The 27,778-nt window shown below is 35.7% G+C and overlaps 1 protein-coding gene across 1 annotated transcript; it reads right to left on the reverse strand.

Moving 5' to 3' along the window:
* EMB1135 (RING/FYVE/PHD zinc finger superfamily protein) lies at positions 1 to 27,742 on the reverse strand. Its single transcript, XM_016314586.3, has 32 exons — positions 26,942 to 27,742; positions 23,829 to 23,894; positions 23,556 to 23,729; positions 23,328 to 23,458; positions 22,748 to 22,824; positions 19,199 to 19,380; positions 18,988 to 19,065; positions 18,622 to 18,754; positions 15,625 to 15,685; positions 15,452 to 15,533; positions 13,589 to 13,720; positions 13,337 to 13,480; positions 13,159 to 13,258; positions 12,948 to 13,079; positions 10,915 to 10,985; positions 10,651 to 10,823; positions 9,697 to 9,790; positions 7,320 to 7,417; positions 6,983 to 7,118; positions 6,740 to 6,846; positions 5,279 to 5,374; positions 5,090 to 5,177; positions 4,870 to 4,990; positions 4,650 to 4,761; positions 4,449 to 4,572; positions 4,269 to 4,346; positions 4,059 to 4,177; positions 3,503 to 3,556; positions 3,319 to 3,421; positions 1,723 to 1,851; positions 832 to 943; positions 1 to 436 (listed from the first exon to the last, which is right to left on the reverse strand). Exons 1-32 carry the CDS (start codon positions 27,452 to 27,454, stop codon positions 405 to 407), a joined length of 3,852 nt encoding a protein of 1,283 aa, XP_016170072.1. The 5' UTR covers positions 27,455 to 27,742; the 3' UTR covers positions 1 to 404.
* Positions 27,743 to 27,778: the final 36 nt, after the last annotated feature.

Consider the following 27,778-nt stretch of genomic DNA (forward strand, 5'->3'; position numbering starts at 1 on the left):
ATCAAGATTGCTGGAATTGTATTGTGTTCATATGCACAAACGGAATATGTACTTCAACTATAATTTCAGCAATCATTTATATCCAATGCAAACGAGTTACTTAAAATACAGACTGGACTACACGTTAACACAACCTAGCCATCACCGTTTTTATCAGCGGATCATCTTTACAAATATACAAAAATCCAATTATACAAGACAAAATGGGTGAAAGAAAAACAAAATTAAATGCAGCTGCACGTATGTGTTACCCGGTGCAGAGGATGAGTCCTCCCCATTCCCAAAAAATTACAGCGCTAAGGCTGAGCATTTTCCTAGGACACCAATATTGGCGGTTGCACAAGCAATTAGATGGCCGCAACTGTATGCAAACTTGAATAATTCAACTAAGGTACCATACGCATTCAATCATCGATTTCTTGAACCCATGCTAAACCTGCAAATGTAGAAGGAAAAATTAGGATGGTATCTCTTATCAAATCTGATAAAAATGAATTAGACTTGAAACAAAATCTCATCTAGTAAATGGTAAATTTGTCCATAAAATTTGTGAGACAAGCTGGTCTCAATTTTTCATTGAACCAAGGGGGTCTCTTGCCCATTTGTCATTTTCAAGTTGTTTGACTTGTGTTAATGAGGAGTATTAAGTTCCACAAGATGCAACAAAGCCATGTTTGTGATAGAAGTTAACAGTTCACATCAACCGGGGTCAAACGGCATGACGATCAAAAGTGGTATAAGAATTAATGTAATGCACATGGAGAGAGAGAGAGAGAGAGAGAGAGAGAGAGAGAGAGAGAGAGAGAGAGAGAGAGAGAGAGAGAGACCGACCTTGAAGCACAGTTTCAACTGCTGCATTAGGAACAAGAAGTCCAACAATACGCTGGTTATCCCCAGTAGTTTCAATGCGTACAACACGTAGCCTCCTATGGCTTAGACGAGCCTGTATAGATTCTAACTTAGCATTTTCCACAAAAAATACATGATTGTAATTAAAGTAAAAAGTAATACATAGTGGCCCAAATCCCATTATCATTGAGACGAACCACAGCCATTACAAAAACAGAATTTGTGTGTCATGAAATAAATTCTTAATGAAAGCAGAAGCGACTAATAAATTACTTATTATTATCACGAGTAAATGGTCAAATTAGTCCCTGAAAGATTACTCGTTCTCTAAATTGGTCCCTGGAAGATTTTTTAAATCAAATTCGTCCTTTAAAGATTTTAAATTAGTCATGTTAGTCCTTCCGTCACTTTCTTTGTTGATAGTATCAAAATTTGCTAATGTGGCACGTTAAGCGACACCCAATGCCTCAAGTTCTTCTCTCAATTAGGTATTGATTTGATCTAATTTCATAAACTTATTATGTTAATAGTCAATTAAGACTCCTAAGTGTGTTGGAATGTCACTTAACGTGTTACATTAGCAAATTTTGGCACCAACAAAGAAAGTGAACGAATAACTAACATGACTAATTTAAAATTTTTAAAGGACGAATTTGATTAAAAAAATCTTTCGAGAACCAAGTTGAAGAACGAGTGATCTTTCAGGGACTAATTTGATCATTTACTCTTATTATCACTAAGCCATTTTTGTAGCTGTACAAACGGAAGCACGGAACCAACTCAAACAAGAAAGTGAATCACTGTCTGAATTATAATATTTGCATGAAAAAGACCTTTTTGTCCACACTAAGATATTTTATGCCAGTGACATACCTGCTTAGACAGGGCCTTTTCAACGGTTCCCCAAACAGGAAGAATGAGGCCGCCCAAGACATTTACTTCCTGCAATCTTCTGCCTACTGTGCAGAAAGTACCTATCTTACAATTGGGACCATGCATGCACTGCCAACAGAAAGAAAAACAAGGTACCAAAAACGTCAACAATATATAATTTCTCATCCAATAGTTAAAACCATTATTAGGTTCTAGCATCCATGAATTCTCGGTTCACAACATACACATGGGATAGATAGTCAATTAGATATTCGTGCAGTTCAGTGTGCGACAACTGGACTGACAGATTCACAATAATTCACCTAGTAATTTTGAAGTATTGAAGGTTTTCCATAATAATCCATGAAAAAGTTGGAGGGCACAGCTTTTAAGTATACGACCAATTTGCAACACAATAAAGGTTTGGATTCATTTAAAATAACTTGCACAAAATAGGCAACCTGATGCAAGTATTAGTGAGTGATTCCACGGAATGAACACGTGACCGTGAGGTGACACGAGAACTTGTATGCTGGGTAGGTAGCAGAAAAATGTAATTTGTTTTGGAAAAAAGAAGCTGATTTCTCCTAATATTAATATGATGATGCTACATGACCAAGTCATTTTAATAACCAAGTTCAACCAAGTTGGTCCAATAGCTTATTGGCACAATAAAAACCAATTGAAGAAGGAGATGCATAAGAAGAAAAAAAAGACTTGGTTGAACTTCATTACAAAAATAACTTGTTCACCTAGCATTTCTCATATTCATATATCAACTGAAATTTTAATTCTTAGTTCTTATCAAGCAAACTAAAGATATTATTACTGTCTTAAAGGCACATGGCCACGTCGTTCAAGTAATTCTAAAATTCAGTAGACCAGGCATTATATACCTCAAGTGTGGCTGGCTTAATAGTCAATTTGTATAATAAAGCCTACCCACATCAGCTAGGCCTACAGAACTAGTAGCATTAACTACCTTCTGCAAGCTGGGATGACAGCTGTACTAGCTGTAACTAACTTAGCAGTGAAAGGTCCAAACTACCCTTAGGGTAGTTTCCCCTACAGGTCACTCAATTGAGGACTTGACATGCACCATACTCAGTTAAAAGAAATTTCTCCTCTCCTCTCTCTTTCTCTCTGTTCAGATCTCTACTATGGTATCCAGAGCTTAGAATTACTAGCGCAATGGAGATTCCAATCAATACCTCACTGCAGATGCAATATCTGCCCCCCGTTCATTTGAATCGAGGAAACCGCCTCCATCTCTGTCGCTCAAACTTAATGACAAGCATTCTCATACTTGCCACGATAAAGAGCAATCAACTATACAGCCTTACTGACCGAGGCACATCTTCTCATCCCAATCAATTCAACTTTAAAATTTATATAAAAATTGGCTAAAACAGCAAATAGTAGACAGAACTATATATTTTACTAAAAGATCTTCTGATACATTTCACTAAAGATTGCCACCCTGCTTGAACATTGCAATGTAGCAGTTGATTTCTGTGCCAAACCTCTTTCAATATTTCATTAACACCAGTTCCCTTGGGAAAAATAAAATCAAGAGTAATAATTCAAGGAATATACCTGCTTAGATGAAACTTCATATTCATCTTCCCAACCAGTCTGAGCCTTCTCTATCGATGAAATTTTTCTATATTTATTTTTTAGTTCTGACAGAGACATCTCTCTGTATAATCATAGGAAATTGTGATTAAAAAACATAACTAAATGCAAAGGCTGGACAAGGCTGACAAATAGCAATACATACCGAATTGATTCTCCAACAGCAGGGCGAACTATTTTGTACATACCCGAAGCAGAACTGAGAAGAATAAACAACACAAGAAAATAACATAAGTGATCAACAACAAAACTTCAACTCACTAGTAAATAAAAGTGATCAAGTAGACATTAATATATTAATTACATGGCATCGTACATTATGAACCTCTGTATTTCTAACACTCCACCTCAAGTTAAAAAGTTATGTACACGTGGACAGGTGTACAGTAGGTAGAGATACAAAGCGAATGGTGCAGCCCAACAGCATAGATTACTCTCCTATATATATGTTTATCTCCTTCATTGTCGAGTACAAAAGAGTAATATATTCATTGCCTCATTTGTTAATTTACTCTATTATTTCCCTGATTAATCATGGATCTCAACAGTGACAAAGCAAAAGAACCAACTTTTATTCAAGAATATTGAAGAGGAATAGGATGGGACGCTACAAATGGACAGTGTTATGGCATGCTGCAGGTTTGATGTCAACATAATGCTATTTTTTCTTATGTGAGTCTAACAGAAATAGTGAACTATACCTTTCAAATGCGAGAATGAAATGTCGTTTTCCCAGCCACTCCCTCTTGGACTCATAAAACCCATCATTAGATGAACCAAGCCCATCCTTCTGCTTTTCATTCAACATGGTGCTAGCTGACTGGTCAGTTAAAATTGTGAATAATATGTCATTGTCTTAAGCTTGAAATACAGCATACTGTTAATTTAGTAATGTGCAAAAGACCAATCACCTCCCACGTGATTCCCCGATCCAAGATGAATGTAAATAGAACAGTTGAAGCCCCAGTCATCTGATCAACATGTACTGTCTGCATGAACAAGAAAATGTCTCCAGCTAGTATTAGCTAGATAAAATTAACACAAAAAATAAGTTGCCACCACATGTTCAAAAAGAAAAAGCAATACAATACCTTTGGTGTCCCTTGTAGTTCAATGATGTTAGCTTTCAAGTCAACAATGCCTGTGTCAAGGTTACCCTCAATGCGAGCATTCTGAACGAGAAGATCCAAGATACTAACGAATAACTCAAATAACCTATTATTACAGCTGTGATTAGCATATTGAATAGAATACTAAAAGGCATTAAAGCTTTCGATTAATAAAAGACAGACTTATTCTGAATCTCAGGAGGTAGTCCCAGAAGCCGATTGAGAAATCGTCCAACATCATGCATATCTGAATCGATAATGCGACCAGACAACCTTCCAAGCTCTTTACCATTAGCTACAAAATAGGCATGTGTTTGATCATGTGCATATTAGATAAAATATGAATATTTACAACAATGATACCACAAATCTAACTCTCAGATGATGGCCATAATAGAGTTACCAATAGTTGTGTCCCTAACTATTCCAACAGATACAAGAGCAGCTTTTGCATGATTAATAAAATCTTGAATAGTTTCTGGTTTGTCAGATGAACATCCTTGAGGTACTACAGGCAAAGAATCCTAAAGAAACCATTTTCATCAAGAGATAGATTTGAGTCAATGTAGGCGGATTAAACATTACAATATAGATATTTGCATTGTCAAAGAAAATTATTAGACCTGATCCATTATTCCTTTGTACATAATCATGAGTGCCCGTTTTCCATAAGCACTATCGTAATTATAAGCACTTAATGTAGGTCCAGCTCTATAGGAATTCAAGGAAAGCAGACACAACATAGACAAAGATGTCAGCATTCAACCATGCTAGCTCAGACAAAAGAGAATAAGTTTTCAGGTACCACATGCCTGCGGTCCCCTTGAGTCAAAGCACCAAGAGATTCTAATCTCTTGGCAACAATTGATGCAAATCGTCGTTCTCCACCAAGATTAGTAAAGAGTAACCTGTAAAGTTTTATGAGAATGCAAATTAAGGGTAGGCCAAGAAAAGAAAATGCAACAGCTGTACTGAACATCAAAAGTGGTTGTGCAAGAATAAGACCACAGACTCTAGAGTTGGAGATAGGCCCACAAACCCTAGAAAGAAAATCATTTTGCCTCTGCATATCTATCTCAATCCGTAAAATTAACAGATTTAATCATGTAATAATTGATACAAACAATAGAGATCTAGAGGGTTGTCTCCCAAGCCATTGCACACCCTAATGGCGTCTTATTGCTATTTCATGATACCAAGAGCTATAGAGGTATTTTCAGCCTGTCTAATGCTTGAAGCTATATGAGTAATTGGGCAGAGGTAATTTCAGCCTGTCTAATACTTGAAGCTATACGAGTAAAGAAACCAGCTCATTGAAGGCATGATTGCAGGTGTATACTGAAAGGTTGTGGCAATGGCCCCTGGGTAACTGATACCGAGTGATAAGGCAGTGTTGACTTCCTTTTTTGTACTGTTGCTGCTGTTTTTTCCAATTTTAGCTTAATTCCTACTTAATTTCACTGTTTCATTGTTATTATATTTTCCCTTTTATACTTATTCCCAATAACGTAGCAGAGATTTTTTCATTTGTCTAGTTACTATTGTCTCAAAGACTCATCCCAATATTATATGGGATGTCATGTTTGGCATTGTAGATTAACTTGGCTAAGAAACCCTTATGAGAGGGAGTGGACTTGGTTGCAGCAACTGCAGGAAATTTTAAATAATATATCTTTAAGCATAGAATAACAAGATGAGGTAACTTGATTCTAGGGAGCTGGAGGAAAATTCTCTACTAAATGTACAAGATCAAAAGGTGTAGGAAATCCCAAGTATCGTGGTGGCCGACGCTTTAATTATCAAGGTGTGGTGCTCAGCGGTTCCCCCCAAAGTTGAATTATTTGTTTGGCTATTGCTTTGTGGGAGGGCCAATACTAAAGATTGACTGCTTCGCCTGAATATACTTCTGGTACAATTATGTATTACTAGACCCAAACCCACGCGATGCGCGAAAACAAAATGTATAATTCTTTTCAGAAAATAATTTTGTACATTATACATTAAAAAGTAATGAGAAATCTATTTATTAAGTTATTTGTAGACCATGTTAATTTATGGGCAACCCACAAGTTTATGCCAGGCATATACAGGCCCACTAAATTAAGGGACAACTAATTCCAGCCAAATTACTATTTACCCCTCCGTGTGTGGATGGAACTCAATATACAGCTCTAGGAACAAAAACAAAAGAACGATATGTAACCAATAGGGGGAAAAAAAAAACGAAACATGGTACACAAATTTAGTCAATAATGCCTACTGAGGCTACTGACCGATATTCAGGTGCTGAAGCTTGATTTGAACGATGAGTTCTTCCAAACTGCTGAATTGCTCGATCAGCACTCCATGGAAGTTCCAAAGTTAAATGAACCCTTCTTTTCTGTTTTTTAAAGTAAGAAGAGCACAGAACGAGGATCATTGAACAGAGAAAGAAACACAAAGCTGAACATTTGAAGACAAGATAATGTAGGACAGAATAGAATTGGGAAACGATACTTTGAATTAGTTTGATATACCTGATTTGCAGCTCGTCTGTCTGCCTGCAAGGAAACACCAGCTGATCCAGCTTCTGATATAATAGCAACTAACTTTTTACCATCCATAAAGAGCTGTCTTTCATGCATGTTAACCATCTCCATAGTGACATCCTTTCTAGTGAGATGCAGAGAAAACAGTATATTATGTAGACAGAGGTACAAAGATATGTTCTTTATTAAATATAATAGCACAGTTCCTCACCATCTTTTATCTTTTTTCTAATACCAAATCCACTTTATTAATGCATAATCATCAATTCTCAACCATCCCATTTCAAAACTTTTATAAAACTGACAGACACAAAATACAACTTACGTATTGCGAGCCTGGTAGGTTACACCCTTCCCAGTAGATGCCCTCACAAGCATTCCTCTCCTTCCTGTCACTTCAGCAACCTTTTCAGGGCCTCCTAGCTGCAATTGAGTTAGATTACAGTAACAGGAAAGAATTAGTCTCAGCACTGCATCCCCCAATATGCAAAAAATTAACTTTAAACTAAATTTAGGATCTGTTTGGTTTGAGAAACCATTTTCCGCTTTTATTATGTGTTTTCCTTTTAGAATTTTATGGGAAAAAGAAAACACTGAAACAGAATATCCTGTTTCATGTTTCCATTTCTAGTTTTTTTTTTTTTTCCTTCACCAAATTCTGAAAACAGAACACACTAAAAACGAAAATGAAAATAGAAAATGAAAACACAAACCAAATAAGCTCTTATCATATCTGCCCAAGCTGTAATGGTGTATCCATATCGCAAGATCAAACTACTTTCCCAATACAAATGCAGTTATGCTTATTGTTGAATTTATATTCAGTCAATCAGGTTAGATTAGAATCAATTAGGATCAATTATGAATGACTGTGTTTATCTTTAGTAGGTAACGTAATTATGTGTAATGATTAGCTAGTGTATATAAATATACAAGCTCAGGAGTTCAGTAACCTCAAGCTTTCATATTAAATCACTGTCTTAACACTTATGATGCAAGAAAATTGAATGGGAAAATTTAAGCAAGGAGATTTCTGTTTTTACTTTCCATTGCCAAAGTGGAAACCAAGAAAAGTTGAATGATGAAAGCAGAATGTAGGGGTCATATATTACTTATGAATCCAAAATATGTTAATTTTGTAAGCCGAGACCAACACAAATCCTAGCGGCAAACCCAGTTCTTCACATAAAATCTCAAATCCTGCTCCTCAAATCCAAAATCGTTTGGTACTAACAGTACATAATTGGGTGCAATACCATGTTTGCTATTAGAATTCAATAGGCCTAACTCACCCCAAAAGCAAGCTCAAAGGGTGAGGGTTGCCTCACACTATAGAGACCTTACCATTGATAGATGTGGAACCTGTAATACACCGCCTTCATGCCCAAGAATGCTCATTTGGAGCGTAAACATTTGCGGATGGGTGGCCCAACAAATTTGAATCGGATAGGCTCTAACACCATATTAGTATTTGAGAAAGTGAGAGAAGAGAGAGGAGTGAGGAAGTAGAGAATCAGAGTGTGTAATGCGAATTGTTCATTCTCAAATCATCATCATTGAAGTATTGAATCTGAGCTTATATATATAGAGGAGAAGCTTGTTCAGCAAACTAGTGTAAAGGGCAGAAGAGTCTTTGCGTGCTTAAGTTAGTTAGGGAAGTCTATCCTAGCTGGCACTTGTTCTAACTTCCTAACAAATTGATTAACTGCTTAATCCTATTCAAGTGTTTAATAGAGCAAGAGTACCAAGATATCAAGCCTTATTTAGTTTCTAAAAAGATAAATAAGAAATTAAAAAAAAATTAATTAAGCATTAGTAAGATGTAGACTGTAGTTGGTATATCAGTAGACAGCAAAGGAACAAGAACAAGAGGAATTCAATTGTTGAAAAAAAAGGAGTGAAGGTCTCTTCAATACCATTAATTACAGGCCTTGCCTGCTAATCATGTTGCATTAAACGGCAAAAACAAATATTATCTCTTCTCTCTCATCCCCATTTTTCAAAGTTTTTGAATGTCTCTCCTATCTAACAGACTGAGGAGGACTGGATATGCCATTGACCGAGGGAGTTTCTTATGAGTTTTATGACACTGGTACTTGTTCCCAACGGTTGTTTGGGAATCTGATGGAACCAATTTGGGAAGGCTTCTGCAGAATACTTTGTATCTGCTCCTGCCAAGGCTATCGAAAACAAACCAATACATTGCCCCTCCTCCACTGTCCCAACTTATATTTCGGGAGAAATCCATCGCAAATGTTGTCTAGTTTTGTGATGATTATTAGGATCTTAGTGATGCTCAACCTACCATGGGAGGCCCTTTAAAGTTTAAACTGGACACTCCTTCAGGGATTAAAAAGGACAGTGTCTTGAGTTGAAGACAGGGAAAAGCTAAAGAACATTATTAGGGAAGCATCCACCGTTTTCCTCTTAGGCATGTTGAGATATTTGAAAACTATGCATTATAGATAAAGCTTGTTTGTTTTGCTTTTGTATCGTATCCTCTATGCTGTATTATCCTTCTCCACATCTTAGTGAAATTATTCTTTTATAGAAATAAAATAAAATTTCACATTCACACATATATCAGGAAACCAACAAGTGGCTACTATTTTGTAGCAGTGATCAATAACAGGTTAATATTTTATCATTACCAAGTAAATAATCTGAGGAATATTTTTCAACAATAAACATGAAAACACTACCTGGTCAATAATATCATCCAAAGGATTATTTGGAAGATCTAAAGAACGAATGATCTCTAATATATTTGTCTTGCGTTCCAAGGCAGCATCATACCTGTATCATATAACATTAATCAATTCCTTACTAGTTATTGTAAACAACACTTTTTGAAATAGCAACACACGCAGGGCCACAGAGAAAATCTAGACTCAGAATTTTTAATTAATTGACGGGTGAGATATTTGCATTATGATTTCCAGTGTATGAGGTATTTACACGCTGATGCAGAAGATTGACCAGCAAGCTATTCTGGAGTTACTTATGACAGCTGGAGGTATTTATCTTACCTGACTAGGTGAATTATAACCTATGCTCAGACAAAAAATTAACTTTATAAGTTACTATACTAATTTTTGCTACAGGTAAATTACCAAAATACACCCGGAATGAATAAGACGGGGAAAAGTAATAACTTCAAAATATGAAAACAAAAAACACCAAAAGATGGTATTAGTTCAACAAAAATAACCAAAAAAAATATAAAACGGAAACTACCCTTGGTTTTTGAAAGTGGCAACTGGCTTGTGCATTCTATCCAACCTTTTTTGTAAACATTTGGATAATTATTTAGGATGTACATGCAAATAGACACTGCAAAATTCGATCATTAAACCCCTTTTACCATTTTTTTTTAAATAATATCGCCAAAAAAAAAACCACGTGGTGCAAAATCAACAAATTTTACCAATGGAAAGATATCATCATATCCGATCTCTAGAGCTCTTTAGTATCTTTAGGAGCTTTTTAATCATTTTCATCATTTATAGTTATGTTTGTCAGATCCTAAATCTTTCAGATGCATTTTGTGGTTTACCCTTTTCGCTACTGAAGAAAATGGAAAATGCAGTTTCTTTTGTAAACAGCTACCATAAAAAGCAATACCACAAGTCAAGAAAATTGTCCATATTGTACACCTCTTTTGGAGTTCCAATATGTATGCTTGTCTTGCTTGAAGATATTCATCAGTTTTTTCCTTGCACAAATGGCACGACCACTCTTCAGGCACTATATCACCAATTGGTGGCACCAAGCAAGCTGAATGAATTAATTTACCACAGCAGGAACACCGCAATAGTTTTTTCTTTTCCTGCAGGGTAAAATAAATTAATCTAGCATCACCATCATCAAAATATTTATTTTTCCCTCTATTTTAAAGAAATTATCAAATGAAAAATTACATCCTCAGTAGTGCAAATTTCGCATATCTGAAACTCATCGTCAGAATCTGTGGAATCAATAGCCGATTCACCTGGACCAACCCAAAAGAATATTAACAAAATGCAACTTAAGAATTTAACACTAATACCGTAAGAAGAAATTATATAACTCTAAAGCCCATATTAAACTCACCTTCCATTTCCAAAAAAACCAACAAATAAAAACTCCACTTCAGTTAGGTGAAATTCAACCCCCTTTAGTCAATTCCCAATATTAGGTAATCATATACCTGGTAGTCTTGTATTTTCTAAAATATAACACCAGACACCCTTCTAAGCAACACTAACATCCCTTGTAGCATGGTTTTGGGGAGGTCAACATCACTAGACAAGTATAGGGAGGAAACGGAGAAAACAGTAATAATGGAGTGAGTTGATTGTATTAGTGTGTGTTGGTTAGGATTACACCAGTGCAAGCTGGAATAACAAACACCAGCTGTAATAAATAATTCTGACCCTGTGAAAGGCACTGCACCAGTCTCCATACCTTAATTACTCTCTCTCACACATACACGCAAATACATCCTATTATCTAAGAAAAGCTGTACCAAATAAATGCAAGCAGCAGAATCTTATCTCAAGCCAGGTCCTGCATAATAGAAAACTACTTGAGTTATGGATTTCACTAAAATCTTCCATTTCTTTCAGACAACCATGGACTTCAAAATGCTAGTCCATAATCAATATCTAACATAAAATACCAATAGAGGAGTGTAGTAACGAATCAACAAGTGAACATTGCATGAAGATTCTCAGTCCAACCCCCCCCCCCCCCCCCAAAACAAACAGCCCCCACACCCCAACAAAAAAGAGGAAGTTGGAGACATCAGTGACTGTCATTTGAATACTTTAGAAAGAAAATGGGAGTGGAATGAACTTAGAAAGATTGACTTTGATTTGAATACTTTAGGTACAGCAAAACATGTATATCGAGAGATCTTTCACACAAACCAGTAGCGTAGCAGGCTTATTGACATTGACATTAATAGAGAAAGCTTGGAAGTGACAGATAGGCTTAGAACATCAGGACAGCAGTAACTACCTTCAGCCAGCTAGGATGACAGCTGTACCAGCTGTAACTAACATAACAATGCAAGCCCATTTTCCATTTTTCTTTGTTTGATAAAAATGAATTAACTAAGATGAGGAGAAGGATAATACAAACTGGCAATAAGGGTTCCCCGATACAAAAGCAAAACAAAGCAAAAGGTTTATCTAAAAACAGTGTTAGGGACTTGGGTAACATATGGTGCGCAACGTCCCACTCCCACATCAATTAGTATAAGATGCTTGATGTTATATTTAAGGTGGGTGGTTCTTCCCCCTTAATAGGTTGCTTTTAAGGTGTTTCCACTTTTCTTCGGTACTTAACAATGTTATCAAGCTTCAAGCCTGGTTGTAGATGGCATAGAAAGAATTACCTATAGGCTGGATTAGGGTAATTACTGAATACAGAAAGCTGACAGCCAAGTGGTTACCACTGGGTCAGTGTCGAATGAAGCCACCATATGGCTCTCTAGGTCCGGTGTATTGTTAGGAACTTGGGTATTATGGGGTGCCTAATATCCAACATCGAGTGGTAAGAGATGCTTGATGATGTATTTAAGAAGAGTGGTTTTTTTCCCTTAATAGCTTAGCTTTAAGGTATGGTCTCTCACTTTCCTTAGGCAATAAACACACAGCCTTCCAGTCTCAACCTATCTTAGAGGGAAAGTCCCATATAAAGATGAATATATGGGTAATACTTAAAACGTTATTGTCAAAAATTCTGGCATTATAAAATATAGGTCCATAGACCATACCATTGCCCTTTCCTAAATATTTGATTTTTTGAAAACAATAGCTTTATTTTTGTTATGCAGTGCACCCAATATAGTTAGGGAAGGTCATGGTTGTAAATGGTTCCAATAAGAGCATAATAAGAGATCAAAATTTAGCACAACAGAAACAAGGATAAGTAGAGAAGATGTAAAATTCTGTTTTGCAAGACTCACTTTCAGATTCTTCATCACTTTCAACATCGCTTGGAGGTTGCCATTTGGCAACTTTTCGGACCCTTCCTTTTACTGAAACACCAGGTGTTGCCGAGTGCCTCTTCCTTTGGAGCTCCTTTACCCCATCCTCCCCTATAAGACAAACAAAAAGAAGAGTTGATAATAACAATTATATAATAATGAAAAGCATCTACCAAAACGAGACTCAAACCTGGAAGAAGTTCAGGTTTTTCTGGTAATGGGTAATTTTCTTCCACAAATTTAAGCAGCAATTCTCGAGGTCCCGAAACAAAATCATCAAGTTCAGAACCCTATACAAAACATTAATTAGAAAGTACCAGAAAACTAAACTACACTTTAAGGAATAACAACAGCATTTGAAAACATACGTATCTTGTCACAGCTTCCTCTGTTCTTGCCTCTCCTGTACTCTGAAGACCAATGACCACACACTTATCCTCACTTAAAGCTTGTTTTGCAAGTCTAACAGTAGCAGGAACTTTTGCAGACATACACATATGTCTAAAGAAACGCTACAACAGACAAGTAACATTAACAGAAAAGCAACAATTACATACATTTAGTGCAAAAAGAAGTCAGAAAGAAAAGAAATTGTATCAGCAACAACTTAAATCTAATACCTGGTGACTTGCCCAGTATAATCTCCAAAGCTGACTAGAATTAGGTTTATCTTTATCATTCAGGAAGGCACTTGCCGTTAGTAACTCTACACGCAATTCTGCCCAAAATTCTGCTGCCTTTTTATACATATCCTAAAATGTATGATATGGAGAATTACATGAGATGAAAATATTGAATTCATGGGTAAATGTGTAACTTGCAGATAATTTAGATGACTATTATAAATTAATATGATATTAAAAGAACATTGAACAATGTGATGGGAAATTCTGAGTTCTTTTTTTTTCCTTTTTGATAAAAAAATAAATTCACTAAGATGAGAAGCATAATAAAAATTGGGCATAAAGGTTCTGCTATACAAAAGCAAAAGAAAACAGAAGATTTGTCTATAAAGCATAGGTTTCCAGTCTCTCAACATGTCTGAGAAATAATACAGTGGAAATCTATATTTTTCAAGATACCAGCATTTGACAAAAAAAAAATTTCCTCTGTAGCTTTTTGAGAGAGAGATTTTTAATATGAAGGGGAAGAAAAACCTCTAAGAAAGAGCATAAGCCATCTGCTAAAAATAACAAGACTGTACTTTCAGTGTAGTGTACAACACAGGAATTTGTTAATATAAATACATAAGACTGATATAAATGATATATATTTAATAAAGCATTCTCTTAATACATAAAGTTATAATAAATCTTACAAGTATATATGTAAAACATGGTGAAATATCAAATAGAGATTTTCTTGGCGTTAAATTTGTAACATATATGTTAATATTTATGTATATGAACGAATATATCATGTCCTTGTCAGACAATTATAAAACTGGTGTTTCACCGAATTCCGAGTCTCGTGTTAAGTGTAAATGCCATGATCTATGCTTCACAGCTAACCAACATTTCACAAAATAATCCCAAACAGAATAAAGTATTGTTTTTGTCTCTAACGTTTGGGATAAGTCCCAAAGTTGTCCATAACATTTCAATCGTCCTATTTAAGTCCCTAATGTTTCAAAATTAACTCAATGTTGTCCTGCCGTTAGGATCCGTTAACAAAATTTATGGCGGGACAAAATTGAGACGATTTTGAAATGTTATGGACTTAAATAGGACGAAAACATTGGGGACAAAAACGATAGATAGAAACAAATTTTAATTTTATCCTTCAATAATATCAATTTTTTACTATACATAGTATTCAATTATTTTTTAATCACACCTAAGTAAATTACACTTAATCATATTACTTTCATTCTAAATAAATTAATTTTTTTTATAATTTTACTCTTAAAGATTTTTAGTTATCATGAAATGTTCGTAGAATGATAAGTATATAAACTTGCAGGAAAGAAAAAAATAATATATATACAATAAAATATAAATTATACCTTTTGTCTCTAATGTATCAAAATTCTTTAAAATTATAAAAAAATAAATTTATTTAAAATGAAAGTAATGTGATTAAGTGTAATTTACTTAGATGTAATTAAAAAAATAATTGAATATTATCTATAGTAAAAAATTGATATTATTGAAGGATAAAATTAAATTAAAATTTATTTTTATGTATCGTTTTTGTCCCCAACGATTTCGTTCTATTTAAGTTCCTAACGTTTCAAAATCGTCTTAATTTTGTCCCGCCGTTAATTCTGTTAACGAATCCCTAACGGCAGGACAACATTGAGTCAATTTTGAAACGTTAGGGACTTAAATAGGACGATTGAAACGTTAGGGACAACTTTGAGACTTACCCCAAACGTTGGGGACAAAAACAATACTTTACTCATCCCAAACAGTATTACTTTTGAAGGACAAATACAGATCCAGTAACAAGACTAAGGATATAAACAAATTCATGCCCCATACCATCATTTCATCTTCAAGTGGTGCTTCGATAACCTCAAACTCAGCACCTTTGTAGCTAAGTGTCCGACATAAATACATCCCCCTAAAACAGAAAAAGTGAAACCAACAGATAAAATATTGAAAAACATGTGTTTATAAAGCTGAGGATTGGCATGCACTAGAATTTTTTTAACCTTGCTTTCATGTCCATGGCAACTAGTTCTAGAGCTCCAACACCCCCTCTGTCAAGAGCACCTGGATAATATATACTCCGTTATTTTCAATAATTTAACAGAGACAGAAACACGTTCAGAGAGAAAGAACATTTTTTCCTTTTTCATTTTGGTGAATAAGAAATTCTTTAACACTAACAACCAATATTCTGTAGGAAAATCAAATGACAAAATGAAAATTTACATAACTAATTTCTTAAGTACCTAAGAAGTGAGGGAAACCATACCTTGAAAGCTAACTATTAAGGGAAAGAACCACTTTCCTGAAATACAACATGAAGTATCCCATACTACTCGATGTGGGACTTTGGGCACCCCATAATACCCAAGCCCCTAACATAATTCAATATTTTTTCAGTTAGATTATAATGGTGTAGGGACATTTGACTGCCTCCTTGTTCGCAGAAGTTCTTAAATTTCTAATTTCTCAATCAATAGCATCCCACGCATAATACCCTCAAGAGATTTGCTGTTACTTGTTACTTACTATTAATTATAACTCCTTACAAACGTAGCCATTAATTGTAGATCCAATTCTAATACTCTTTTTTAATTAAAAAAATTAATAAAGATGAACAGAAGGATAATACAAATGGGGGATAAGGGCTTCCATATACAAAAGCAAAGCAAACAAAAGATTTGTCTAAAAAGCAAAACTTTCGAATGTCTCAACTTCCGGATAGGGCTTCTAATCCTATCCCACAAAACATGCTTTTCAGAAGATTTGTAATGAAGGTGCGAGCATTATACTCGGATGAAAATAGTCCAAATAGTGGGAAAAACTACACAATCCCACAAAATTTTCCTCTTTTCTACTACCAAACCCAAAAACCTAGTCAATTTCAATTTCAATAATTTTTATTTCCATATATTCATAAATGCATTTATATGATTAGATTTATTTTTATTGAAAAATAAATTTATAAACAAGAAAGCAAGCAGTACACAGCGAATCTTAATATTCTCACAAGAAAAAGAAAATATGGGACATATAACACTGAGCAATGTAATAAGGCATGCCATTTACTCTGCATATCTACCAAACAGCCACTTCACAAATGACTGTTTGCAGAACACCACAAAGAAACTAAGAAGTTAATCCTATCCGAAATATTGTCTAGAGATGGAGAAACCAGTTTGAAAACTATAGCATTTTCTTTCTAGCAAAATCTCCAGAAAATAGCAAAAGATGAGCATTGCCACACTTTAAGGTTTTTTTATTTAAATAAATTAAAAAATATAGTTATTTCCAAATACACGCAAAAGTTATAGAAGTTGTGAATATATGCAACTGATTCCATTTCGCAATAGGGCATTGCATTGAAAAATTAAACTGCATTTTGCACCAAGGAGTTGCGAAATCAACATGTTTCATGCAACTATGAGCATTTTGCATGAAGCACTTGGGAAAATTGAGTTAATTTTTTCACATTTGTTCCACTCATTTTGCATCAGGCTAGTGGGAAATAAGTTGATTTTTTTTGGGCGCACTTGTTCCACTCATTTCGCACGAGGGTAATGGGAAATGTGTTGACTTTTTTTTTAAGCTAAAACCCCATGGGAGACATGCAAAATGTGCTTGAGTTTTGTGTGAAACTCAAATCCCACTGGGCAATGCAAAATGAGTGGAACAAGTACGAAAAAAATTAACTCAATTCCCCCAAGTCCCTAATGCAAAATGCTCATAGTTAGATGAAACATGTTGATTTCACATTTCCCTGCTGCGAAATGCAGTTTAATTTTTCAGCGCAATACCTTATTGCGAAATGGTATCAGTTGCGTATACTTGCAACTTCTACAATGTTTGTATGTTTGAAAATAATTAATTTTTTTATTTAAATAAAAAACCACAGTTTTGCATTGTTTGTGAATCCCAAAGCATCTGAATTTAGTAAAAAGAAACTGTTGAAAGTCCATTTGCAAACCAAGCTTTCTACAAAAATGTCAAAAAGCATGATGCAGTCATAATTGACAGCAGAATAATACAAATTATAGAAGACGCTAGCTCTGAACTACTAGATCAACAGATAAGAGACAAAATAAGGCCTGCACTTTTGTGGCATCTCCTGTGTTGGAGAATACTTGGGAAAATGCTCAGCCATTATTAAGCGGTTTCCAGAATTTCACCTTGGGAAAATGCACAGGTAGTGGAACAGTAGTAAAGTAACATTCAAAGTATATAAAGGAAAGAAACATGCAGAGTTAGAGGGAAAAGGATAAGTAGCATTGATAGTAATAGACACATAGAATTACATGCAAGAACTGCAAATAACTTGTATAGAGGTTACCATTTCCATCAAAATATTTACATGTTCTACTTCCTTTAATTATCCTTGATTGATGAAGCAACTAACATCAACATAAGACAATACAGGCATTTACTAAAGTTTTGTTAGTAGTTTGATCTCTTATATCAGGTCTACTATAACCAAAGACCTTTTGATGACTAACTTACACCCCAACTTTCAGAACCTAACATTAGCGAGACACTTTTAAGCATTGCCAAAATTTTCAACCCTCTTCCCTCAGCATTTGTGTAAGCAAAACAGATCAAATTATTCTCAATTAATATCCACCAACAGCTTATTAATGAAAATAATAATGTAGTCGTCATGTACAAATCATGTATGACTCAGAAAGTAACAGCAGCAAGTATCTAAAACGAAAAAGGTTTCACACTTATCAAACAATTTTTGTGAATGAAAGAAAAGACTTCTTCAGAACAAGATCACCAGCTATAATTGTATTTCCTGTTTAAGGACAAGTTGGACACGGAATATAATAAGAGAATATATGGGTATAAAACAGTATAAATGCATCAACTTCAAAATCTGGGGTAAAAAGCTAAAAGAAAGAAAAAACACAACAAAAACAAAAACAGAAACAAGAATACTAACAGTTAAGTAAGGAAAAGGGAAAATTTCAATACTAGAAAAGGAGAAAGAAAAACAACAATACCTAGAAATTCACGGAAATCAGAGAAAGAGGTCCCATCTCCCCAAAGACCAAGGCGAACCATATAACCCATATTGCGAGGTTCTGATGCACCAGTAGCAGAGCAATAAACAACACGAGCATCAGGTAGCCGGTCCTGTTTAATTTAAATAGCAATAGTTACAGAAACCCACTTTTATCAACCACTTCAACAGTAAATATTACTATATCTGGAAATATTATTGCAGACAGACCAAATGCGCACGCGCGCGCACACACACAGCCTTTGATTAGTCACCAATCTTATAAGTAGTTGTCAAACATGTGAGCTTCTGTAGGTCACTTTTATAATAATCCAAGTCTTCAAAAGATAGAGCAAAAAGAACAAACCTGAATTTCAAGAACCGCTTCTCCGGTTCGTGTTGGCTGACTTCCAGATTCAGGGACCAAATTTTTCGCTTTGTGACACTACAATCAGCAAATCAAACCTTAATAAGAAAAGGTAAAGAAAATCAAATTGAACCAAAAAGCACTCAAATCACCAATCACCATCTTTCAAATTGAATAGACATGCAAATAACATTGGGAAATATTTCCATACCTCATCAAAAATTACAAGACCGTCAAACCCTGGTCCACACCACTGCACAAGCTGTTGGAGACGTGAACGACCTTTCTCAGAGGATGCTATGAGACTATTGTATGTCAAGAAAACAACTCCCTCCCTGACCCCAACAGACTTTGAATCAAGCTTAGAATAAGGCAGTTTGTTCAAAGCATGCACTGGATAAGGGGAAGAAAAATAAAGAAACTTAAATACATAATAATACTATATGCTCGTGGACGAGAAACATATAGGCACTTTTTCAAATTCAACTCTACATAAAAGTGAAATCTGAAATGGACTACAGAAAGGAACTTCTCCCATGAAGACAACAACTCATCAAAAACTATTCATTCTATGAATAAAAAAATGAATTATTGTAGCCAATAATGTAGGAGAATGAGCAAAGAAAACAAATAATCTATTATGAAGTCCAAGTGTGTCAATTCTGGTATGATAAGCCTGCAGCATTAGATGACAAGAAATTTCAAGTTGATGTATGGTCCAAGCAGAGGAAACAAACTGAAAGTAACGAGACCACAAATTTTGACGAGGAAGGGGAAACACCACCACCAATATTAATGATATAAAAACAGCCAAGCCTTGTTACAGTAATGGAGAATGGCAACATGAATCAGAGATCACCAGAGTGTTCTATCATAAACCACATCTAAGGTAGAATCATCCAAATAACTATTTTTTATTTTTTTTTTATCAACAGTTTTTCTTCATCTCCCACTTCTTCTCACCAAGATGCTAACTTCCATCATATCTTTTCAACCCAAGGACATCAATATTCACACACCTAAAATCACCAACAATAAAATCCTACCTTGAATCTACATGAGCTATGTACATATTGTAAATGCTAAAAATCAATTTGAAAGAGAGCACATAGCAAATAAGACATCCTCACAAGAAGGAAGAAAATGTCCTACAAAAATTCTCGGATCAGTGTGAAATGTCTTCTTAGCTACCTATGTTATCCGCTTGCAACAGTGTGCCTTCTCTCTGGTCACTAATTTAAGTTCATGATTTGCCTTTGGCTGATTGTTCAATGACACAGTCACATTGAGGAAGAGTAAGCCACCTTCCAAGTGCCTCAACATCCCTATTCTGCATTTCACCTCTAATTTTCCCCATGGGATAAAGTGATGAATATTGGATTGAGTTTTCCTTCCAACCTCCAATTAGAATCAAACCAATGGCTATATTCGTTATTTCACTCAGGCCATTTCAAGGCTTCATTGGGTCTCCAAGTTCTCAGAAGTTCCTTATGTCGTTCTTTGCAGTCTATTGTTGCATGTATAGGAAACTTCCGCTGCTTTCAGTGTGCCTTCTCCCACCATCATTGTTAGAATTCATAGCCATCATTTCTGTTAAAAAAACTCCACTTATGGCCTTCTTCCAAATAATGCAATTGATCAACAAGTTGATAAGTTGATGGTTATTCCAACTACCTCGTGCTATATTTCACATATCCAACATCCCTAAGTTGCATTGCTAGTCTTCAATGGAGATGATTTTATATTTTCAAGGGTTAAATTGTTACAAGCTTAAAGGTTAGCAAGTTTTAGCTTGAGGGAAGTGTTAGAAATCAGGATAGAATCATATCATATCAAATCAGAGTACCAAATATGATCTCCTAGGACTTTTTTTATATATATTTATCATTATTCTCCTTTTTTCTTTCCTTATTAGTATAAATGTTTTATTATTATTATAAATAGAGGCTAGAATCCTCTTATGAAACACATCACATAAGAGTACTATATTCTTTTACTCATTTGACAAAACAAAATAGGGTGCTCATCATGGATTTTCGCACTAACCAAAAGGTGAGGAAAAGACATTAAGAAAAGAACTCGAGGAGGAGGAGGAGCCAAATAAGAGGTGAGAAACAAAGAAACTTCCAAAGACGGGTGGAAGAAGAAACAAGATGGGAAGGACTGGAAGTGCGGATGAGATGTGGAGTGAAATGTTAGAAGTTATCGGAAAAGTGGAAAAAGAAAGCTTTGGTAAAACTAGGAATTGGAGCAAGAGACAAGGAGTTATGGTGGTGGAATACAAGTGTACAAGAGAAGGTAAGGGTAAAGAAAAAATGTTTTAAAGAGTGGTCTTTGTGCCACAACAATGTAAATTGCAAAAAATATAAAATGGCTAAGGAGACAAAAATGGCAATAAGCGAAGCAAGAACAAGAGCATATGAGTGTCTTTGTCAGTCCTTGGGTACAAAGGAATGGGAAAGTGGTATATATAAAATTGCAAAAGGTTGAGAAAGAAGAACGAGAGATTTGGATCAAGCTAGCTGCATTAAGGACAATAATTGTGAGGTTTTTGGAAAAACTAACTTACCTTTCTATGTCAGCAGAGAAAGTCAAGAACTGGAAAAAAATATAAATAAAATAAAATAGAGGTGGAGGAAAGATAAAGCTGCTTACATAAGAAAATAATAGAGTTGTCAAGTGCTAAAGTCCTAGTGTTAGGAGTTTTGAAAAAGGGGATAGGGTAAAGGAAATGAAGGACTGACTAGTTTAGTAACCTTTTTATCCGTTTAAGCTTTGGGATAAGTGATTTCATGATATGGTATAGCTGTTATATGACCAAAAGGTCTGGAGTTCAATCCTTATTACCCCCAGAACAAATAAATTCAACATAAGGTAAACTAAAAAGATAGAAAAAGACCTATGTATATGTATAATCACAGTTTAAGCCCAAAAAGTGGCTTTTATTGGAGAGGGTGTATTAGATACATAACCATTCAAGTACCTCTACCTATCAATTTAAAGTTTTGGGAAAAGTGGTTTCACGACATGGTATAAGTGTTTCTATAACCAAAAGAACTAAAGCTCAATCCTTGTAACTCCCAAAACAAGAAAAAAATCAGCACAAGGTAAAAAAAAATAAAGAAAAAGAAGAAAGAAAAATACTTATGCATAATCATGCTTCAAGCCCAAAAGAAAGGGCATGTTGAAGATATAACCATTCATGTGCTTTCTCATATTAGCTTAAACTTCTGGGATAAGTGATTTCATGAAAAAGATAGCAAACCAAGGGATGATAGGCAATAAATGGGCAATGAGAGGAAACAATATCATTATCATCCTAAGTATCTTACCAAATTTTAATTCGAGAATCATCAACCAAATAGAAGGATAAAAGAAGAACATTATGGTAACCCTCGAGACGAATTTCAAAAGACATGTATATTATCCTACTTGCAATATCATTGCCCCAACCATTCAGGTGCAAACCATACATAAAAAGATCAAGAAGAGTTACACACAGCTTCAGTTAACAAAATATAAGGGACCTCTATCCACACACCTCACATTTCAATAACAATTTTCTCACCACTAGTCATGCGGGCACACACAATATATATATATATATAAGCAAATGGAAAAAAATAAAAAAAAATGAAACATGATTAGATTAGATTAAGTTGCTTTAGGAAGCACACTGAAAGTGTCAAACACTACTAAATACACCACATAATTAACAAATATGTCAATACAACAGTATTAAAATCAGCAAAGAATTTACCATCAATGCAGGTTGCTTCCACATCATCTAAGTCTCTTCTTGCATCAAACTTCAAGTCTGAACCAACAGAAATCCACCTGTGTAAGATCATTGGAAACATAGCAACATAATCAAAACAAAACCTCCAGTTTATAGCCAAAAACCTAATTGAAATCACAAATGATTTTTGTTTTTCTTTTTTTTTTTTTGTTCTGACAAGGGACTCAAAACTGAGTCATTGGGGAGGGGGGAATCTAACCACTCTAAGTGGTACCAACTGGGATACTCCCATGTTGGCACAAAAGAGATACTAAACATGTGCATTACAAACATACAAATTGGATCTACATTGTTAATGGGTGTTTATCACAATTATTAATAAAGCACACGCATGATTGCATTTGGGACTGTGACCTAAATTTGTAAAACTTTTTTCCTTCCATGGTGCTAGAAGCCTAACTTGGTTAAAATCACAAACAAGCAATAAAAAAAGTGATTGTAGGAACAAATAAAAGTACATCTGGTGCATTAACTATTATTTATCACATTTTTTCAATAAACAAAAGCGTGATTTCATTTGGAGACTATGACCTAAACTTACAATGCTTTCCTCCTTCCATGGTGCCAATTCTCCCAAATTAGCCCTGCAATAGTTCGACCTTTACCTATACCAGCTCCATCTCCAATAAAAAATCCTGCCCTAGCACCATTAGGTAGGTGTTGAAGATGTCTCTGTCAAAAGGAAACCCACAGGCCAGATCAATACAACAGAAAGATAAAACATAAATATATACATATTATCAATTATGAATTACGTTATAGAAGAAACCTGGCAAGCATAGATCAATGTCTCAATTTGCAAGCATGACAAAGCCTTTGAACTTTCCAAACTATCTTTTATTTGAGGATCATAAGTTGGCTCAGGTGGCTGCACTGCAGACAAGGAAGATGTCTCCACAACAGGATCTGGGTGCAGAGGCCCAATGGATACTTTTGGAGGTCGCTGCACACAGAGATATATCAACAAAAAAAAAGGTTCCTCTTTCAGCCAAACAAAACTTCTAAAATATAACGCTCTGAAAAGAAACAATTAGCAACTCACATAATCTGTAAATGTTTCTCCAAGCATCCCTCCTTCATCCTCGTCCCGCTCCACCTCAACAGCTAGCTGATTTAATTTAATGCACAACAGAAAAAACAAGAAGAATAAATCTAAGAAAGCTAAAATATTCAAACAATTTATTTCAAAATAAAAAAAAAGACCTCAAAACTTTTGAACAAATGATTTCAATAGATAAATGGAGAAGAGCAAGGAAAAGATACTGGAACTACTTGCGGCAATCTCATGCTTCTAGAAGAAATACAGTATTTTCTTGGCTGAGTTAATGAAAAGTGGGAAGGTGTAAAACCGAGAAATTTCAAAAGAGTTTTGGCTAAAACCAAAAGTTTTACACTTTACTATGTTGCATATGCTGTTACACAAAGCAAGTAAAATGCATTTTTTCATTCCAAATTTTCCTCCAGCCAACTCTATACCAACTCAACCAAGTTTATTGCATGTCATAATGCAAGAGGTAAGTATTTTGAAGTGAGAGTCCAATTTTGGAGTGGCCCCTTGTTTATCTAGGGCCAAGGAGTTCCGTTGACTTGCAATCCTAGATCTACTCTCATTTGGGATCTTGTTGATAAGAAGATTCCTAAGCATTTTGGGATTTGGAACAGGACCATTTTTCTCTAATGGACCATATCACTCTCATTCAGTCATGACTGTCAGCCATTCTTCCTTCCTTATTATCCTTGTTCCATATTCCAGCGGCAGTGACCAACACGTTGAAAAGATTGCAAAGGACTTTCTTCAATGTTGTGCTTTGGATTCAAACAGGGATCATTTGGTGCACTGGAGAGTTTGTTCCCACCCTAAAATGGAAGGAGGCTTGGGTATTGGCAATATTGTGTCTAAAATCATTACTTTGGTAGAAAATAGCTACAGCACTTTCCTTTAGAGTCTCACTCTCCATGGCACCAAGTTATCAGAAGTATGGTTTGGACAGGAATGGTTGGGATGCTAATGCTGCTGCCTAGGCTACTCATTCTAACCCCTAGAATTTCATTTCTCAAGGTTATACTACTTCGTACTTTCACACCCTTTCTTTCTTTTAAGGTAGGTGATGGGTCACACTTTAACTTTTGGGAAGATCACTAGATAGGAGATAGCTATTCTAAACTAGACTTTGCTCATCTTTATCATCTATCTTCCTTGCGTAATTCCACTATTCAGTCCTTTTACACTACACAGGGTTCTTCCTTCTCTGACTTCCATTTCTTTCATAACCTAAATGATACCTGTGAACTTTAGATAATCTTAGGTTCCTCGATAATTTTACTACTTTCTAATCCTAACAAAAGGATATAGCCTCTTGACTCCTCTAGTAAATTTAGTTGTAAATCCTTTTCTCCAATTTGGAACTCTGTCTTCAAATACAATGTCTTCCCATATTCATAAAACCTAATAGGAAATCCGAAGCTCCCTCTAATTACAAATCGTTTGTACAGCCAGTTATTCTTAACAAAATTAATGAAAATGACATGTCAAAAGTTCGAAGGCCTCATAAGGCTATCTCTCCTGTTGTGTGTGTTATGTGTGAGGCAATTTCAGGAACAAATTCACATCTATTTTTACAGTGTCCTGTGGCTGTGTTTTTATGGAACAATTTATTTGGTAACATGTCGGGTGTGCCCCGGAACTTTAGATTGGCCCCTATTAATTAGGCTTGTTGGGTTTGGAAGCAAGAAAGAGGCAATATCTTTGTGGCAGTATGCAATACACACCAGTGTTTGCAGTATTTGGTTGGAACATAATGCTACACATTCAATGAAAACTTTTCTAACAAACAAGTTTAACAGGTAGAATTAGATGCTTGGCTATATTTGGTGTGTAAAGCTCATTATATGTATAGAGGACTATAGAGGACTTTCCCTCTCAAACATGTAGAGAGATTGGAAACTTTGCCTTACAGATAAATCTTGGTTTGTTTTGCTTTTGTATAGAGGAACTCTTACCATCTAACCTGTATTATCCTCCTTCTCATCTTAATGAAATTCTTCTTTTATCAAAAAAGAAAAAATGCTCTGATCCAAGACGTTGGTGGGAAAACGAAGGGCAAGGAAGGACAGTTAGTATTTCTATTCTAACTTGAGATGAGTTTAAAATGTTTATTAAAACAAATATGGGATGACTGATTACTTACATGATAATCTGTCATTTCATTACATATATTTCCATTCTAAAATATCTTTGAACGAAGGGAATGTTCAATCAGAATATAAATGAACTTCCTCCACTTTCACAACAAACCTTTCCATAAATTTGTAGTAGAACACAATACCAAAAGGTCAAAATCGTTTTTGTTTATCACTTAAGCAAAAGACTTAAAGACCATTACACAATTTCACTTACTTTAGGAAACTGACACCCAGTTCCACGTTTACACTTTTACAATATATGAAGCTTCCTGACATGTTCTTATCGGGCAAGATTAGAAATTGGCTTCTACTAGGTGTAAAGTTAGAGGGATTTCCCTCTACAATATATTGAGAGGTTGGAAAGCATTGCTTTAATAATGTTTTTATTTCTGTAGGCTTTTTGCTTTGTAAGGAGAACCTATTGTTCTATATCTATAAGTATTCTTCATTCAAATGAAATCACTCGCTTTAAGCTTTCAAACCTAAGTTTAAGGCCATTATAAGGTCTGAATAAAAGGAAAGCATAGTTCTACTCGATCACCAGAGATCTTAAGTATTCAACTGTGCTATATAGGACATTTGACATTGAATTCCTGTCAAAGCAAAATGATCACACGATGAAGCTAAAGTCCAGTTCCTCATTATTGGGACTTTTTCTTATTCAGAAAATATTTCTTCATGCGCTCACACTTATATTGTTTTATATCTTTTTCAACCAATATAACCACCAAAAACGATATCAGATATTTCAGAGATGACAAAATGGACCACAGGAGAACCATTTCGTCAATCGTTCTAATGTTTAGGAGGGACTTTTGTTCTTTTGGGTTCATTTTGTCAAGTACCATAATCTTCGAGTATCGTAGTTTTGGTGGTTTACTCGTTTTTCATCACTTCACATTCCAAAAAAATACTGGGAAAGCACAATTAGACTCGTAGAGAGCAATTAGAACCAAGGTAACGGAGCCGAACCTCGTTGACTTCTTCTGGAGGAACCGACGGCAGCACAGAAGGGTAGAACTGCTTGACCTTGGAAATATCGACGGCGAGGTCAATCCCACATTGCGGGCAAGCGAAGCGTGTGAGGCCGTGAGGAACGTTGAGGATGGCCTTGCAGGAAGCGCAGGGAAGCTGGATCTTGGTGGGATCAATGCCATGAGCGGGAACGTGCGAAGGCTGGGATTGCGAAGACAGAAGAGGAAGAGGAGGAGGCGGAGGCAGTGGCGCATGCAAAGGGGGCGGCGGTGGCGTTGTTCGCGCCGCCTGGTGGGGCCTAGGCATGAGCTCCGGAGGAAGCATCTGCGGCATTCTGCAGCTAGGGCAAGCGAACTCGGTCAGGCCAGGGGCCACGGTCAGGATCATGCGGCAGCCGACGCAGCGCACGCGGACACTCTCGGAGGTCTGTGAGGGCGGGTGAGCCGGTGGTGGCGGTATCGGCGGTGGCGCCGAGAGCGGCGGGTGAGTGACCGATGGCTGCTGAGTCATTTGTTTTGGTGAGGAATAATAGGATGGGTTAAGGATAGAGAAAAAGAGAGAGATATTGGGTTGTTTGCTGTGCTTCCTGGCGGAAGATTCTCTGAGTTTTGGGTTGATTGGCGATTGTGGATGTGTGAGAAAATGAGGCCAATGTTGGGACTTCGTATTGTGCTTGACGGGGGTTTAGGCATAGCCGCATAGCCGCATAGGTATTGAAACCACCCCAGCAATCCACCGGTCAAGAAATCGGATTACTAGATCGGTGATTTAGCCGGTAATGTTACTGGTTAAATGCTTAAAAAAAAAAAAAAAAACATTTTTTTGTTGACTATT

The sequence above is a fragment of the Arachis ipaensis genome, chromosome B8 (assembly GCF_059453495.1).
Source record: "Arachis ipaensis isolate K30076 ecotype BB chromosome B8, ASM5945349v1, whole genome shotgun sequence".
In the NCBI taxonomy this organism is placed as follows: domain Eukaryota; kingdom Viridiplantae; phylum Streptophyta; class Magnoliopsida; order Fabales; family Fabaceae; genus Arachis; species Arachis ipaensis.

What these genes read in the sequence shown, in the direction of transcription:
- EMB1135 (XM_016314586.3), bottom strand. Translation starts at nt 27,454, where the DNA reads ATGACTCAGCAGCCATCGGTCACTCACCCGCCGCTCTCGGCGCCACCG. An exon ending in GCTGTTGGAGAATCAATTCG is followed by an intron (nt 3,422 to 3,502) that starts GTATGTATTGCT and finishes ATGATTATACAG; the next exon opens with AGAGATGTCTCTGTCAGAAC. An exon ending in AAAAGGCCCTGTCTAAGCAG is followed by an intron (nt 944 to 1,722) that starts GTATGTCACTGG and finishes GAATCTATACAG; the next exon opens with GCTCGTCTAAGCCATAGGAG.